The sequence below is a fragment of the Colletotrichum destructivum genome, chromosome 9 (genome assembly GCF_034447905.1).
Source record: "Colletotrichum destructivum chromosome 9, complete sequence".
In the NCBI taxonomy this organism is placed as follows: Eukaryota; Fungi; Ascomycota; class Sordariomycetes; order Glomerellales; family Glomerellaceae; genus Colletotrichum; species Colletotrichum destructivum.
Window position 1 is genome coordinate 3446323 of NC_085904.1, and position 14878 is coordinate 3461200.

At 54.0% G+C, this 14878-nt stretch overlaps 4 protein-coding genes across 4 annotated transcripts; 2 read left to right on the forward strand and 2 right to left on the reverse strand.

The window, feature by feature from the left end:
• Positions 1 to 425: 425 nt before the first annotated feature.
• Positions 426 to 3281, reverse strand: CDEST_14126 (Putative ferric reductase, NAD binding domain, ferric reductase transmembrane component-like protein). The gene has a single exon (XM_062930282.1). It carries the CDS (start codon positions 2488 to 2490, stop codon positions 526 to 528), a length of 1965 nt encoding a protein of 654 aa, XP_062786333.1. The 5' UTR covers positions 2491 to 3281; the 3' UTR covers positions 426 to 525.
• A 1131-nt stretch (positions 3282 to 4412) lies between these two features.
• CDEST_14127 (Putative Ctr copper transporter) lies at positions 4413 to 6248 on the forward strand. Its single transcript, XM_062930283.1, has 3 exons — positions 4413 to 4837; positions 4902 to 4932; positions 5027 to 6248. The coding sequence occupies exons 1-3, from the start codon at positions 4790 to 4792 to the stop codon at positions 5500 to 5502; spliced, it is 555 nt and encodes a 184-aa protein (XP_062786334.1). The 5' UTR covers positions 4413 to 4789; the 3' UTR covers positions 5503 to 6248.
• Positions 6249 to 6566: 318 nt separating this feature from the next.
• On the reverse strand, positions 6567 to 9685 carry CDEST_14128 (uncharacterized protein; the record flags this gene model as incomplete). Its single annotated transcript, XM_062930284.1, has 3 exons — positions 6567 to 8885; positions 9184 to 9208; positions 9456 to 9685. 3 exons carry the CDS (start codon positions 9683 to 9685, stop codon positions 6567 to 6569), a joined length of 2574 nt encoding a protein of 857 aa, XP_062786335.1.
• Positions 9686 to 12890: 3205 nt separating this feature from the next.
• Positions 12891 to 14436, forward strand: CDEST_14129 (Putative mandelate racemase/muconate lactonizing enzyme domain, enolase-like protein; the record flags this gene model as incomplete). The annotated part of the gene is made up of 4 exons (XM_062930285.1): positions 12891 to 12994; positions 13074 to 13222; positions 13306 to 14273; positions 14332 to 14436. The coding sequence occupies 4 exons, from the start codon at positions 12891 to 12893 to the stop codon at positions 14434 to 14436; spliced, it is 1326 nt and encodes a 441-aa protein (XP_062786336.1).
• Between the last annotated feature and the right edge of the window lie 442 nt (positions 14437 to 14878).

A 14878-nucleotide genomic window follows, 5' to 3' on the forward strand; every position in this document is an offset into this window, starting at 1 on the left:
AGAATAGCTAGTATATTCTTTATATCTTCTTAGTTATTCTATAGTTAGTTCTTAGGTAGAATACTAGGGATTCCCTAGTAAATAATCTAGAAAATAGAGAAACCCTTTCTCTATAGATTTAAGAGTAAATAACTATATATTGCGTAATATATTAAGAAGTTAAAAGGTTAACATTTGCTACAGCTGTATTAATAGCGTATTTTAAAAGAGAAATAATAGTTTGTAAGATTAAGTGTAGGATATGCGCTAATACTATGTGTTTATACTATATGCCTTTTTAGGCATTACACTTTACCCTTACTACCTAGTTAGAAGGATAAGGAGCTTACTGTATCTAAATAGTTAAAACTTAAGTAGCAAAAAGCCCTAAATAGCGCTCCTACAATACTAGTATTCACTATTAGAGGCTAATGCAAGTACATCTACAGGCAAAAAGTATGTATTTTTAGATGCCTTGCATCACTGGGTATAAAGGCCGCCTAGGTCATAAAATGGTATCTAGATAAACTCGAACATCAAAAGAAATCATCGCTCCATTCGCTCATCGTGGACGAGAGACACATTGTAACGCTCCTCCCCTTTCCACACCTTGCTCGCCGAGTTGCATTGCGCCACAGCCTCTCGAATGTCGGACATCAAGCTTCCAGGTCCACTGGCGAAGACCGATGTCCTACCGGAAACCGTTGCATCCACGAACTGCCGCACGACTGCCGTCATCTCGGGGTGTCGCGGGGCATCGCTAGACGCTACCTCTCCCACCGATCTAGCTGATGTCTCGATTTGCTTTTCGCCGGTGGCCTCTCCCCCGTCGGACGTCGACTCAGACTCGGATCGCCCAGACGCCGAAACTTGATTGCCGCCATCGCGTGTTGCGAAGATGCGAACTATGACTTTTGGTCCCTCCCCGACCTCCAAAGCATCGAGCTCAGGCCTGATCCATTCAACATCCTTCATGTGACGCACGACCCAGACAAGCTCAAGCTTCCGTGATCCCGCAGAGTGCTTCTTCAAGCTCGTCAGAACGGGGAGAACGTACGTCACGCCGGTCCCGCCTGCAACGCATAGTACGTTGACATCTGAGGTGACGTTCCGAACGATCGGGTCACCGTAAGGACCCGTTAGGACAACCGAAGTCGTAGGCGCAGCCTCACTCTTTTCTCCTGGAGCAGCAGCTAACTTGCGGGCAGCGATCTCTGCAACCTTCTTGGTCTCTCCACCTTTGGCGCGGAAGATGTAAGAATGGTTGGTCCTCCCATTCACGGTCACGGGAGCGTTCAGTGGGGTAAAAGGATGTGACTGCCAGATGCTACTCTCCGTGAAGCACAAGTAAAAGTGCTGGCCAATGCTCCAAGAATCATGGGGGTGGGAAAAGTCGAGGCGGACGACGTCGCCATTTTCGGAATCCGGGAAAAGGGTGATGGCAGCCTGAGCGGCAGAGAAGCCCATGCCTTTGCCCTCAATGAAGTTGTGATGCATTAAGGCGGTTCTCACAGCGCGGGCGGCACGATCCAAGAACCAGATGACCAGAGCTGGAATCATGAAGCATTCCAAGTTCTTCCAATGGCCGATGCATGCGCCGACATACAGCATGGCCAGGACGTAGTGAGACTTGCGGAAGAACTCGTAACCAGTCAGGCGAATGACAGGGGGCAAGCTGAGAACGTAGAGGGCCATCAGGAAGAACAGCGCAATGCAGCCCCAGATCATATAGAGCTGTGAAATCCACTCTTCAGCAACGGTGGGTTGAGGTTGGTACAAGCGGACCTCGATGACCAACCAACCAATGGTATGGAGACTGGACTGGATGACGATGATATACCCAACCCAACGGTGAAGAAAATTGAAGTTCTGATAGGGCACGCCGGTGAGAAGGGACAGTATAGACTCCCTAGTGGCGAAGAGGACGGACAAGGGCGTTAGGGCGTAGGCGAGGACCCCTATACGGTCAGACCAAGGACCGAGACTGACTCTCGTGTTGTAAACACCGGGCATCTTCTTGACGGGGGTAATCCAGGTGTTGTACACGATGCCGACGAACGAGAAGACGAGGAGGTATGCCGCTAATACGGCAAGAATCAAGACCTGGAGGCGAGTGGTTCGGCCAAAGACTGGACGAATGCAATCGGGGAGCAGGTATCGGTTCACAGCGGAGGAGATTGTTTGGCGCAGTCGGTTGGTGAAGCTCTTGCTTGCGCGGGTATCTTCAAGAAGAGCAGCGCGTAGCACGTCTTCCTCAGAGAGTGATGGTAGTGCTCGTCGGCCAACGGCCCATAGGAGCAAGATAATGCCAATGAGGATCCACAAGATGCCGACATACAACATGCCGAGATCATGGGAGCCGTAGACGACGTCGAGATAGGCGCAGGATCCAGGATCGTTCGTGCAGGGGACCGCCCGGTCTGCGTAGCCCCAGTGAGGTTCTAGTGAGGCGGCCTCGCTCATGTTTTGAATATGGCGGGCAGCCAGCTGGCTCTGGAGATGAGAGTCCATGATTCGAGGGAGAGGGCTGTCGTCCGGATAAGCAGGCTTGCTCGGGTTGTTGGTTGCTGCTGTGTAAAAGTTGAGCCGGCGAGGGAAATGGTTACGACAGCGCTCAGCGCCGTCTTCTTCTGTGGACTCGTCGTCAAAGGAGAGACGGCAACAGATAGCCAAGTTTTTTGCGGTTCAAGTCCTTTCTCGTGGCCGAAGTGACCGTCGAAGTATAGAATGGTGTCTTGGTTGAGCTGAGATGAACTCGATGAGAAGAGGGAGGACGGGACTCAGGAGGAAGGAGGGCCTGCCATGGAGATGAAAAAGAGATATTGGCAACCGGCGGGCTGGGATGAGTTAGGACAAGGAGACTGGTTGTGAACAAACAGTTGCGGCGACCGGCCACGCGGAGACTCTTTAAGTTCAGACGGACGATGTGACACCGATGATGTGGTATCGTCGCATCCTCTGCATTTAGAAAAAAAACGGGACGAGGCGGGATTTGAGAAGGTTTTCGGCACGCAACGCAAGCTTCGGTTCTGGTTAGGAGCTTCCGGTGAGTGGTAAGTTGAGGTAAGGGTCTTGGTATGTTTCTAGTTTGCGGGGGCCGGCTCCGCGATAGTTTGATACATCATCCAGGCGACGAGGTGGAAGGGCCTCGCTAGGCACCTCCACGTAGATTGATTGGTAGGTTTAGTCGTGATAGTTAGCAAGCGGAAATCCATACAGGCTCGTGGGCCACCCGCTCATTGTGTTTCTTCTTGAGCAAGTTTGTGTGTCATTGAAAATGGCGAGACTCAAGAGTGGCCGAGAGCGGTCACGACCCAGACGGAAGAACATGCCTCGAGCCCACCCTTCTGGGCTGAATATGGAATTAGAATTGGGACTAGGGGTCTTGGATCTGGATCTTGGGTCTTGGGTTGCCTGTAGGTAGGTAAGAAACAGGTCAAAAACCAAGACTACGATTGGGCAATGCGCCGTTGGGGGGAAGAGTCTCTTGCAGTGAAAGAGAAAGCGAGGATATAATTCCGAGTGGCAGAGCGCCACCCCGGCACCGGGTGAGCATCTTTGAGCAAGTTTCTAGCATGGAGTGGAGCTCAGCCGGGGTCATAAGAGATGTGGGACCCACTTGGCGTGCGGAGCCCGGGGCGGTACGAGCGTTTGAGGCTCTCCGGTCCGTCAAGGTCCTTGCCACTTTCTGCTTCTGATTTCAATTTGCGGGCTGACATAATCGCTCAGACAAGAAACATGACACTTGAATGGGGTTGGGTTGCTGGGCAGACGCGCAAGTCATTACTTGTACATGGGCGAAGCTTGCTGAAATGATGGCAAATAGTTGAAGCCCTATCTATCGCCAGGCGCAAGGACGAGGGAATGAAGGCAATCTCGCCCAGTTCTTCCAGCAATTCCAGCCAACCTCATCAACCCAAGTCAAGTCGGCATTCTTTTTGTCCAGGCTTGAGTCCAACCGCGGACTAGTGTGAGCAGGTGTGAGCAAGATAGAGGGCCCCCTACATAGGACTGCCCACAGTGGCAACCTTTCCCGTGTTCCACCGAGTCGCCATGACTTGTCTTCTTGGTTCTTTGTCGTTGGACCTCCCTGATGAGGTGATACTGCACTACAAGGATACACTACCTAAAGTAGCAGTGGCGGTGCTGTACATCGTACTGTTACTTGCTCCCTCTCTGAAGCCTTTGCCATCTTTTTCGACCCATACCCATGCTCGTGCCCAAGCCATCCATCTCTGCCCCTCTTGAAACATGCGCACCACCACCACCTTGAACTGACCAGGATCAGCCAGCTGTTTCCTTGGCCTTTACGCTAAACCACAAGTAAACTCCCTCATCACTCTCCAGTCCTCCGCAGTGCTGGCGATGCGGGGCTCTCCAACTCACAGACCAGGGCCTTGACACTCCCGTGTACATATCAAGCTAACCAGACCCGGGCGACCCTTACGCTGCACGTTACGTCTCTTTTCAACTCTGTAAATTGTTCGGCATCCCCTCGTCGGCAGACATATACATGTGCTACCCTCCATACAACCAACTCGCGACGGTCCGCAACCACAATCAACGCGCTCGATCAAGAATCACGCAGCCCACGCATCTCTCTCCTGAATCCTGAGCACTTTGCGACACTTGAGTAGAACCGCTTTGTGCTAATTTGCGTCTACTCTGACGCTTGCCTTGCTGCGCTAGGGCCAATTTTGTTACCCTCTTGTCCACTCCATTCGGACCTTTGTCGTCTATCACACGCATCGGGCGGCCGACTACTTTACCTCGCTCTCGATAGCGTGTTCAACTCTCAACCAAGCTCACCATGGATCACGGCTCGATGAGCAGCTCCACGGCCGACTGCAAGATGTCGGTATGCCGCCCATACTTGTCAGGCCCGCACACTTCACCGGGACAATGTGCTAACACGTCGTCAGATGCTGTGGAACTGGTACACCATTGATGCTTGTACGTACAACGGACAATACTGTCAACGATGGTTACATATCTTTGCGGCATACACAACTTAATAGGCTCTAGGCTGACAGTCGTCCGCCTCCAGGTTTTCTCTCCGAAACGTGGCAGATAAAAAACGGCGGCATGTTTGCCGCCAGCTGCATCGGTGTTAGTCTGCTCACTGTATTCCTCGAAGTCTTCCGCCGTCTCGGGAAGGAATATGATGCTCTCATCCAGCGCCAGTTCCAAGCCCGCGCCGCCGAACTCCAGGCTCGCATACCGAAGGAAACCAACTGCTGCGAAACCCAGGCCGTCGTTGCGCCGCAAACCCTCGTCTTCCGTGCATCGCCTTTGCAGCAGTTCATCCGGTCCATAATCCACGCTGCTACGTTCGGTCTTGCATACATTGTCATGTTGCTGGCCATGTACTACAATGGGTATCTCATCATATCCATCATCATTGGGGCTGGCCTTGGCAAGTTTCTATGCGACTGGCTCGTCGTCCGCGTCGTCTTGGAAGCCCCCGCAGCATCAACCTCTACTGCTGTTGGCATTGAGGAGCCGAGTGTGTGCTGCGGTTGATCATTCGCAGGGGAGCGGGGTGGGGATGTTTTGAGTTGTTGTCACTTGGGGCGTTTTGAGGTGCATCATAACCGGGCGTTGGTGCGCTGGGACGGTTCGCGTTGCATTTAGGGGCCGCGTTTGTTCCCTTCTAGTGAAGAGCCGATGATGCAAACCCAGTTGTAATGAATATGCTGGCTGCTCGTCTGATATTGAGCACGAATATATATATACCCATTGTTGTCTCCTGTCTTGGCACCATTTCGCAATGATTTCACGTGGAAATATCGAGCACCGGGACTTGGCCACTTGTTGGTCGTATTTGCCCTCTGCCGAAGGAAAGTCCTGGAACCTGGCGAGAGAGTCTCTTCGAACAGCTACGGCTCGAGTTTCGATGCAGCCCATGTCTTTGAAAGTAGATGAAAAGCCGATCGGGTTCTATAATCTTGAAGACCAACTCGTCAGAAAACGTTCTCTTCAAAACCCCGGTACAACAAGGCCTTGTCGCCTCAACCGCGTGTAAAAATGCACAACTGTCGTTGGGCAAGCTTGAAACAGACTGGACAGCGGAGATCTAGAAGAGCGAACCATGACGAAAGCCGCTTTGCATGTGCGTATGGTCAGGGGAGCAACGGTGGATAGACCAGTACTGTGTGTGCCCTTGAGGAGAGCGAGTATGCAGCTGGTTCGGCAACGACCCCTCCCCTTTATTATGGTTTCCCGAAGCTGCCGTGACATCCCATTCCTTTTGTTGTACCCCCCTCCCCCAAAAAATTTAACAATCAAAAGAAGTATCACAGAATGAACCTCTTGCATCCCTTCCAGCTTGACTATGGCTCCCCCGCTTACCCCCGCTCGATGCCAGACTGTCATGATTGTACAAAAGCAAACGCTGCAACAGTGCCCAAAGGTCGAGCCAGTGCCCCGGCAGAAGGAACGTCGGGCCAATTGGGAAAGAAAACGAGACATTACTCAGTTGATGCATTATATCGCCAAGACAGTCCCAGAAAGCAGCAGCACGCTTGCCAACACCTTTTCTCGCCGCCGCCAGTAGACATGCCGTCATCATCGCCATGAATCGTGGCTCATGAAAGAAACTTGGCACCCTCCTGCTTGAACAACCAGTCGCTATTGGCGTCAACCATGAAGTTTGTAATGTTGAACTCGTTGCCTTGCGGAGCCGGGGCATGTGAGCTGCCGTTCTCACTGTTGCCATCCATCCCCGACGAGACTCCATTTTGCCCGTTGGAATTGCTCATGGTATGCTGCTGGATACCGACAATGTTCTCATTGCCCACGGGCAACCGCGGCACGTTGAAGAAATCAAACACGTCCAGGTATTCGAGCTCATTTGGTGCCGGCGTTCTCGCCGGCGTAACGCTTGGAAGCCGACTATGGTTAGGCATACCATTTGCACGGGGTTGCCGAGAAATGAGAAAGTCGAGGTCAAACGCCGTACGCCGCATGTCGGCCAATATCTTGACCGAACTGGGCGTGACACCATCTCCTTGCCGCTCACTATCGCGATGCTCGTCGAGAACACGTTGTAGAAGAACACAGTAGCGCGCTGCCACCGGCCAGTAGCGACCCATTTCCCGCAACGTCTCCACGAAAAATTGGATCTGAGGGGATAGCTTGTGCTCCACGGTAGAACCATGGACCAGCAGCAGACGTGAGGCCACCCAGAGGGTGAAGGCGAAAGGGGGGCCCAGCTTTGCCAAGAGACCGCTGTTGACGACGAACTCACCCAGCGCTGCGATGTTCTCGACTGCGCCGTGACAGCGCTGCGAAGCGCTGTAGGAAGGGGTGAAAATTGGCGACCGAGTTGTGGGGTAAGCGGCTGAGGAGTGCAGCCGTATGACGGCTGTGTGATAGGTGGCATGCAGCATCACCCACCCGCAGTTGAGTGTCTTGTTGCCGGGTTGGAACAGCTTTGCCATGTTACCATATTCACCAGGGAGACCGAACTTCCATGAAGTAAGCATGTTGTCCAGCTCCTTGTACCGCATCTGCCATTGCTCCACGTCGCTCAAAGCGCTGATGTCAACAGGCTGCTTTAGAAACTTGTGGATCTTGGACAGTATCGCTAGGATCTCTATATAGTACGAGAAAGCTCCTAGGTTCTCTGGCTTGTTGATGTCGTACTCGGGATTCGTGTCCTCCGGGTGATCGTGGGTTCGGAACCACCGTGTCTCGACCTTTTGGTTCTTGATCCATAGATCATCCCGACACGGTAGAGTTCGGTCGACTTCCTTGTCATCCAGTGCGAATTCGAAAGCAGTGGCCAGCGTGGCGTACCGATCCAGGAGATAAATCATCCAAAAAAGTCTCCTTCTGGCTTCCTCCTCGATGAAATCCTTGGGTTCTGGTAGGATCATGGCCCTGAGAGTGTAGATGGAGGTGAAATTGGGCGAGACCGAGAAGGAGGTACTCTCCACGGCCAGCCCGAGTTGCACAACCGATCTCGTGATCAAGGCCATGATGTTCCACCCAGGAGGGCCGTTGCTGTTGCCGACCAGATCCAGAGCAAGTATTACCAAGGCTTGCAGGGCTTTGACTGAAGAGTTTTCCATGCCGTAGAGTAAGACTCTTTGTTTGGAGATTGAGTGATAATGTTGCCTGCTCTCTTCGGTAAGCCTCGAATCGGTCGAGTACCGAAGCGTCGTGGCTACGATGGCATGCAGAAGGATGCGATCACACTCCTCCAAGGTCGAAGGCCCAAACAAGGAGTCTAGCGTCGTCTTCCTGTGAAGGATGGGACACCAGGTGTTGATATGCTTGAAGTACAGGTCGACCAAAGCGTACAGTAGGTCATATGGCGGTAGCTCCTGATCGGGTGCAGTTGAGGCCTGGCTTTGTGCCATGGCCACGTCCGGAGAATGAAGCTGCGTTTGATTGGTGCCATAGTATTCCTGGGCCGCGCTGCTAGGGTGGGACATGGCAGAGACGTGGCTAGTTGGCGCGGACATGCTGGTCATGGGCATTTGTCCCTGGAATTCGTGCATCGATGGGGTCGGGGGCGGCATCCCAAACTCCAAGGACTGCGTGGTTGAGGGATAGGATGACGGCTTTTGAAGGAATAGAGCCGTCTCGGCCTGAGGGGTCCGAATGGATTCGGATGGCCGGAACAAGGCATTGGTTTCGCGCGGTGTGCCGTGGTCACTTGGCAGGCTCGGGTTGCTATTCCGTATGCTTGGTGCCGTGGCGTGGTGTTGGTTGGAGGTCAAGGTGGCCTGAAGGATCTCGGCATGGGCCCTGAGGATTTCCTCAAGCTTATCCAGACGCTGCTCCAGCTCGCGTCCGTAGCCGGCACGGAGACCGGGCTTTTTGCGTTCCTTGTATTCGCATAAGGCACCGTTGCGACTACACCAACCGCAAGAAGGTTGACCTCGGTCACATTTCACCTGAGAGTCGCGGCGGGGTCAGCCTCAGTTCTTACGCATGCAAGTAAGAGACAAGACGAGCTTCGAGGACGAGGCTGAATGTGGAGAGAAAGCGGGGGGCTCAAAGATGAGAAAGTGGTGAGCAAGAGAGGTTGGTGATTAAGAGGGCAGGCAAGGTAGCCGCGGGAAATGCAAGGTCATTGGAAACCAATGACATCAACGGTAGCGGCAACGGCAAGAGTGATAAGAGAAAATAAGAGGAAAGCAAAGGAAGAAAGGTCAAGAGACGGAGGGAAAAGGAAGCCAAGGGAAACGGTACCTTTCTCTGCTTGCACAACTCGCATCTTGGGATTGGATTGTTAGCTTCGGGGTTCTGCTCAGAAGGCGCAGGATCGGGAGACGGTGACATGGGAAAGAGAAGAGCGAGGCACCAGGGGACATATCAGAAACAAGAGAGCAGGCAGCAAAGAGGCAGCGAGGTGTGGGGGTGGTAGATTGTGAGGTATCCAAACAATCAGTGTTAAGATGCGAATGAGTTGTAGGGTTGAGTGGAAGGGGACTGGGACTGGACTAGGGAGCCGAACGACTTACGAAACAGATATGGGTCTCTTGCGCTTCCCAAGACGGGTGACATCCTGATCGTCCTGGTCAAGGTCGTTCTCGTCGGCGCTCTGCAGCTGGTTACCGTCGTCAGAGTCCTGTTCATTCTGGCTCTGGTCATGGCTCTGGTCATGGCTCTGGGTTGAGTTCTGCTGCTGGATCGACTTGGTGTTGGCTGCAGGCGGTGACCGGCTGCTAAGGGAATGGCCGTTGTGCTGCATCCTCGGTATGGCAGTCTCCGGGCGATGGCGGGCAGAGGGCAAATCAGCCCCGAGGAAACTGGTCCAGGGAGCGAGTGTGACGCAGGCAGGCGTAGAGTGAGAGGGATGGGCAGGGCGCGCGCGCACGAGGAGGGCGATTGCGCTGGAATTGCAGGCGTTCGTGCGATATGCCAACACGCGGATTCGGGAGAAGCTTGGGAACCTCGGGGTAATGTTGAGCAGAGGGGGGGAAAAGGGCACAGAAGGCTGGGGGCGGGCGAGAAAGAGGCTCGGGGTATTTTTGTTTTTCTGTCCCACACGTGCCACGGGGACAAGACAAAAGAAGAGCGACAGGGTAGGAAGCGGGGAGGGGAGGGGCCTCGGGGGAGGGGAAAAGGGAAAAAGAGGAGGAAGCGGAGGTGGGGAGAGCACGCGATAGTGGGATTGGACGAGAGGATGGGGTTGCCGGGGTCAGGAGAACGGCGAACGGGCTGGATCGAGTTCGAGTCGCGTCGAGCCGAGCTGCCTTGCAAGTTGCCAGTGATGGCCTGGCGGCAGTCGCCCAATGATTGGCTAACTGATGCCTGCCTGCGTGGGCGTGGCCGGCCCCGAGGACGAATCCGTATAAAGATGGGCACACGAAACGCCGTCGCATTCAATTCGTCAATCTCGAACAAAGAATGCTGTTCGGGCAGCATAAGCAGAGATGGCGGCCCAGCTATGTTCTCTCCCCCGTTGCCGAATTCAAGCTCGCACCCCCGGGTCTCGAGTAATGCGGGGAGAAAAGAAAGGTAAGAAGAACAGTTTTACCCTGCAAGAGTAGTCAGGAGACACAATCCCAGCCACATGGGCAGACAGGTCGGGTAAGATGAGAAGGATGTGTATCTGCGCACCCGAGTCTATTGTCGCACTGGGTTTTCCCTTACCAACCGCAAGGAACCAGAGGTGTGTGCGTACCCAGGGTGAGGTAACGACGGAAGCCTTAGAATTATCGACCGAGGCGAAGAATACGTGCGGTCAAGGCGATCTTGAGAGAGTGGACGGCGTCCCGAGTCTTGTCGTCTCGCCCCGTCATGCCCGGTCTCAGATGGGGGGGCGCCAGACTAAAATGGATTGTGTGGGGGAAATTTTAAAATTGGGTGCTCCCAGGGCCCGCATGAGGAGAACAGTCGAACAGTAACAAAAGAGAGGAGGAGACTCAAGAGAGTGGGGAATCGAATGGAGAATGCGGAGAAGCCGCTGGGAGAGAAGTGACCGAGGCACAATGCGGTCTTACTCTTTGAGCCAATCATGAGCTGCTGCTTGATGGTAGAGGAGTGTGCACTACGACAAACCTGGGCAACCGGCCGCTGCGTCTGTGTCTCTTGCGTGATGACAACTCGCCTCAAGGGGAAATTACCAATCCGCCATGCGCCCGAGGCAGAGAGGAACGCCTTTCCCGTCTGAATATCGACTACGTGAGCACGGATCTAAACATCTTTCCAGAGTGAGTTGCAAGGCAAAAGACATGCAATGAATGACTAACGTCCCACTGAGATCTCTGGTCACGTGAGCCTTGCAGTAGGTGCCATTCGAAGGCGAGGAGTCTTAGGCTTTATGCATTATGTCAACGTGCCATGATCACCACCAACACCCTCCAGATCTCACCATGGCAGATACACACGTGTACGTAGCCAAGTCCGGGGACAGTTGAGTTCGTGTGGGCCGTAACGAGCCGTAGCAGACGAAGGCCGAGCCCGGTGACCGGGGCTCCCGGCCAGTATCCACGGTGAAAACAACGCCCGGGTGGCTGCTCCGTGCTCCGTGTCTGACCATATAGTGGTACTTGTAGTGCAGATCGCTCCGTCTCCGTATTTCATGCGGAGTCCCGGGTTGGAGTCGGTCTTGGATGGCCCGGGCGTCGGGATTGGCGGCAGGAGTGTGTGAGAATGCTCCGGATTAAACGCCAGGCATCCAGGCACCCATCCCCCCACAAAGAAGAAAATCCGGGGCAGGTCTCGGGCTCATTTATCCCTTTCCTCCGAGTTCTCCTCTTCTCTCGTGATCAGACGAGCCTGGACTGCGACACTGCTGGGACACCTGGTCCGAGAGAATGCAGTTTTCTTTTTTCTTCTTTTTCTCTTACCACTACAGTGACCAATTACCTGCGACAGCATGCGCCTGCAGGTTCAACCAACCATCCATTGAGGCTACACAGCGGAGGACCGCAATCGCGATGCTAGCCATACTCCCATGTGATGTATCCAAATCAATGGCGATGCATTCAACGTATCGAGATCGTAGTTGGCGAATTGGCGCCGTGCATACAAACTTACCCTACCGTTGTACAGCTTTCCCCGTTCCAGACAACAGGGGTGGATCGTCTTCCGGAGAGATAGATCCTCGACTGACCTGGCCCGCCTTCTGCTGAAAACCCACCTACAGTCAAATACATCCAGCTCAACCTCGCATTTGGGCATTGGAGATGCCTCTGCAGACAAGCCTAGTTGCTTCCGCAAAGAGCCTCGTCAGGAAACATGCAAAAATTTTTAACGTTGTCCAAGCCTTGGCTTGGACCTTTGGGACAACACACTGCAGCCTCTCCGCAGCTTGCTGCCACCCACCATGCTCATTTGCTCCAGGAAGACGGTATCTGCCGCAACACGTTATCTGATGCGTCGCTATGTACTACAGTACGATGATCATGAGAGGGAGGGTCCAGTCGCAATGACACCCCGCCCTCTGAAGCCTGGTAGATGGGGCTTTTTTTTTATGGAGGCGAGGGGTCCTGTTCCAAATGCCTTGGAACGCGCTCGGCTCCCGAGGCTCATGCCGGTTCTCGACAGTTTCCGTATGTCGGGACATCTGACACCGATTTCAAAGCCTCCCCGTCCGCCGCAAACCACTCGAGTTGAGTTGACTCGCCGCGAATCTGTCTCGTCGCCCCCTCCCCCACTAACCTAAGAAGCTCGTGCTACCTTAGTGGTCGGCTTGAGAGTTGCATTTTTTGGACTGTCGTCTGATTCGGTGGTTTTCCGTCCTTGTTGACTGGGCTCGCGTGTCTTGGAAATCCCGGCCACAGGGAGTCCCTCCTTTTTTCTCTTAAAAGACGGTCACTGATCCCGTTCCCCCTCCATTTTCTCACCCCTCACCTGCTCTTCATCGCCGCCTAGTGTCTTCCCCTCCAGCTTTACCCGTGATTCATTCTCCGACACAGCAAAAACATAAGCAGACTGACAACGGCACAATGTCGTCCGTGAGGTCTTTCCCCTCCATCAAGGAGATCCGGACATTCGTTATCGGCGGTGTCGGCTCTGGCGGTGATTATCACAACGTCAAGGGTGGTCACTGGTATGTGTTATTGCTCACGCCTCCGCAGCGAGCCCGACCCTGCCCTGGAGGCAGCATGGACTGACATTCCGATGAACAGGCTCATTGACAGCCCCATCTCCACCCCGTGCTCGCGATGGGAGCAGTACCGAAACTCTAGAACGAGCTGGGGCATCAACGTGCTGGGCTCGTTCCTCGTTGAGATTGAGGCGACTGACGGCACCGTCGGTCTTGCCACTGGATTTGGAGGTGCGCAGTTCCGAGTCCCAATACACAAATACCGACGCAGACGATGGCATCAATAAAACCAATGCTGACTTTACTACGCACAGGCCCCCCGGCTTGCTGGCTCGTCCACCAACATTTCGAACGTTTCCTCCTCGGCGCTGACCCGCGCAACACCAACCTGTTGTTCGAGCAGATGTACAGAGGCTCCATGTTCTACGGCCGCAAGGGTCTCCCTCTAGCCGTCATCTCCGTCATCGATCTCGCCATCTGGGACTTGCTTGGCAAGCTGAGGAACGAGCCCGTATACAGGCTGATTGGCGGTGCCACAAAGGAGCGCCTGAACTTCTACTGCACTGGTCCTGAGCCTACCGCGGCCAAGGAGATGGGCTTCTGGGGCGGCAAGGTTCCCCTTCCCTACTGCCCGGAGGACGGCCATGTTGGTCTGAAGAAGAACGTTGAGTTTCTGCGCAAGCACCGCGAGAGTGTCGGTCCCGACTTCCCCATCATGGTCGACTGCTATATGAGTCTCAATGTGCCGTACACGATTGAGATCGTCAAGGCCTGCGAGGACCTCAACATCAACTGGTGGGAGGAGTGTCTGTCGCCCGACGACACGGACGGCTTTGAGCAGATCAAGCGTGCTCACCCAACGATCAAGTTCACGACGGGTGAGCATGAGTACTCCCGTTTCGGTTTCCGCAAGCTCATCGAGGGTCGCAACCTGGACATCATCCAGCCGGACGTAATGTGGCTCGGTGGTCTCACGGAGCTCCTTAAGGTGTCAGCGATGGCCTCGGCATATGACATTCCCGTCGTGCCGCACGCCAGTGGCCCGTACAGCTACCACTTTGTCATTTCGCAGCCCAACACGCCATTCCAGGAGTATCTCGCCAACTCTCCCGACGGCAAGAGCGTGCTGCCCGTCTTCGGTGATTTGTTCCTCGACGAGCCCATCCCCACCAAGGGTTACCTTACGACTGCGGATCTCGACAAGCCTGGTTTCGGTCTGACGCTCAACCCGGCAGTGAGGTCAAAGCTCATCTCGGGCAGGTCGCTGCTCAGCATTAGTCCCGTGAGTGTTTACGCCGAACCAAGCAATACATTTCCCAATGTACTGACGAACTGTATAGGAACGGCCGCTCAAGTCGGCGGAGGAGACGGAGACGAACGGAACGAACGGCATCGTGCACGATGTGACGGCCAAGGTGCAAGAGCTTACGACTTCTTCGAAATAGAGAGAGAAGAAGGGGGGAGCGAAACGTTGCATGTGAGAGTGAGGATAGACCAACGGAACGGATAACGACGGGCGGCTGGCTAAGCATCATTTGTAGGCGGACGTGGCCCGGTACGGCCATGTACCGCGAAGCCCGAATTTCTTGTAATGTTCTACCTAGACAAATGGCACTGGAATGTTTATGACCATGTCTGAGTTTGTTCGACGATGACCCTCTTCAGATGGAGCTTGCACATTTCGCTTGGTCTTCAACGGAGTAGCACTTTGACGTATCATGAAATGTCTCATACTATTGGCAACAGCATGGGGTCGGGGTCCCTTCACAAGCGCTGATAGGTGCAACCAAACAGTATGCGCATACATAAGCGAGGGGCACGCAAGTTATTTACGCTGGCAGCGAGACTCGAAACCACACAACCGGAAGTTCCGAATTGTTTCATGGA

What these genes read in the sequence shown, in the direction of transcription:
- CDEST_14126 (XM_062930282.1), bottom strand. Translation starts at nt 2,490, where the DNA reads ATGGACTCTCATCTCCAGAGCCAGCTGGCTGCCCGCCATATTCAAAAC.
- CDEST_14127 (XM_062930283.1), top strand. Translation starts at nt 4,790, where the DNA reads ATGGATCACGGCTCGATGAGCAGCTCCACGGCCGACTGCAAGATGTCG. An exon ending in CGGCCGACTGCAAGATGTCG is followed by an intron (nt 4,838 to 4,901) that starts GTATGCCGCCCA and finishes ACACGTCGTCAG; the next exon opens with ATGCTGTGGAACTGGTACAC. An exon ending in CTGGTACACCATTGATGCTT is followed by an intron (nt 4,933 to 5,026) that starts GTACGTACAACG and finishes GTCCGCCTCCAG; the next exon opens with GTTTTCTCTCCGAAACGTGG.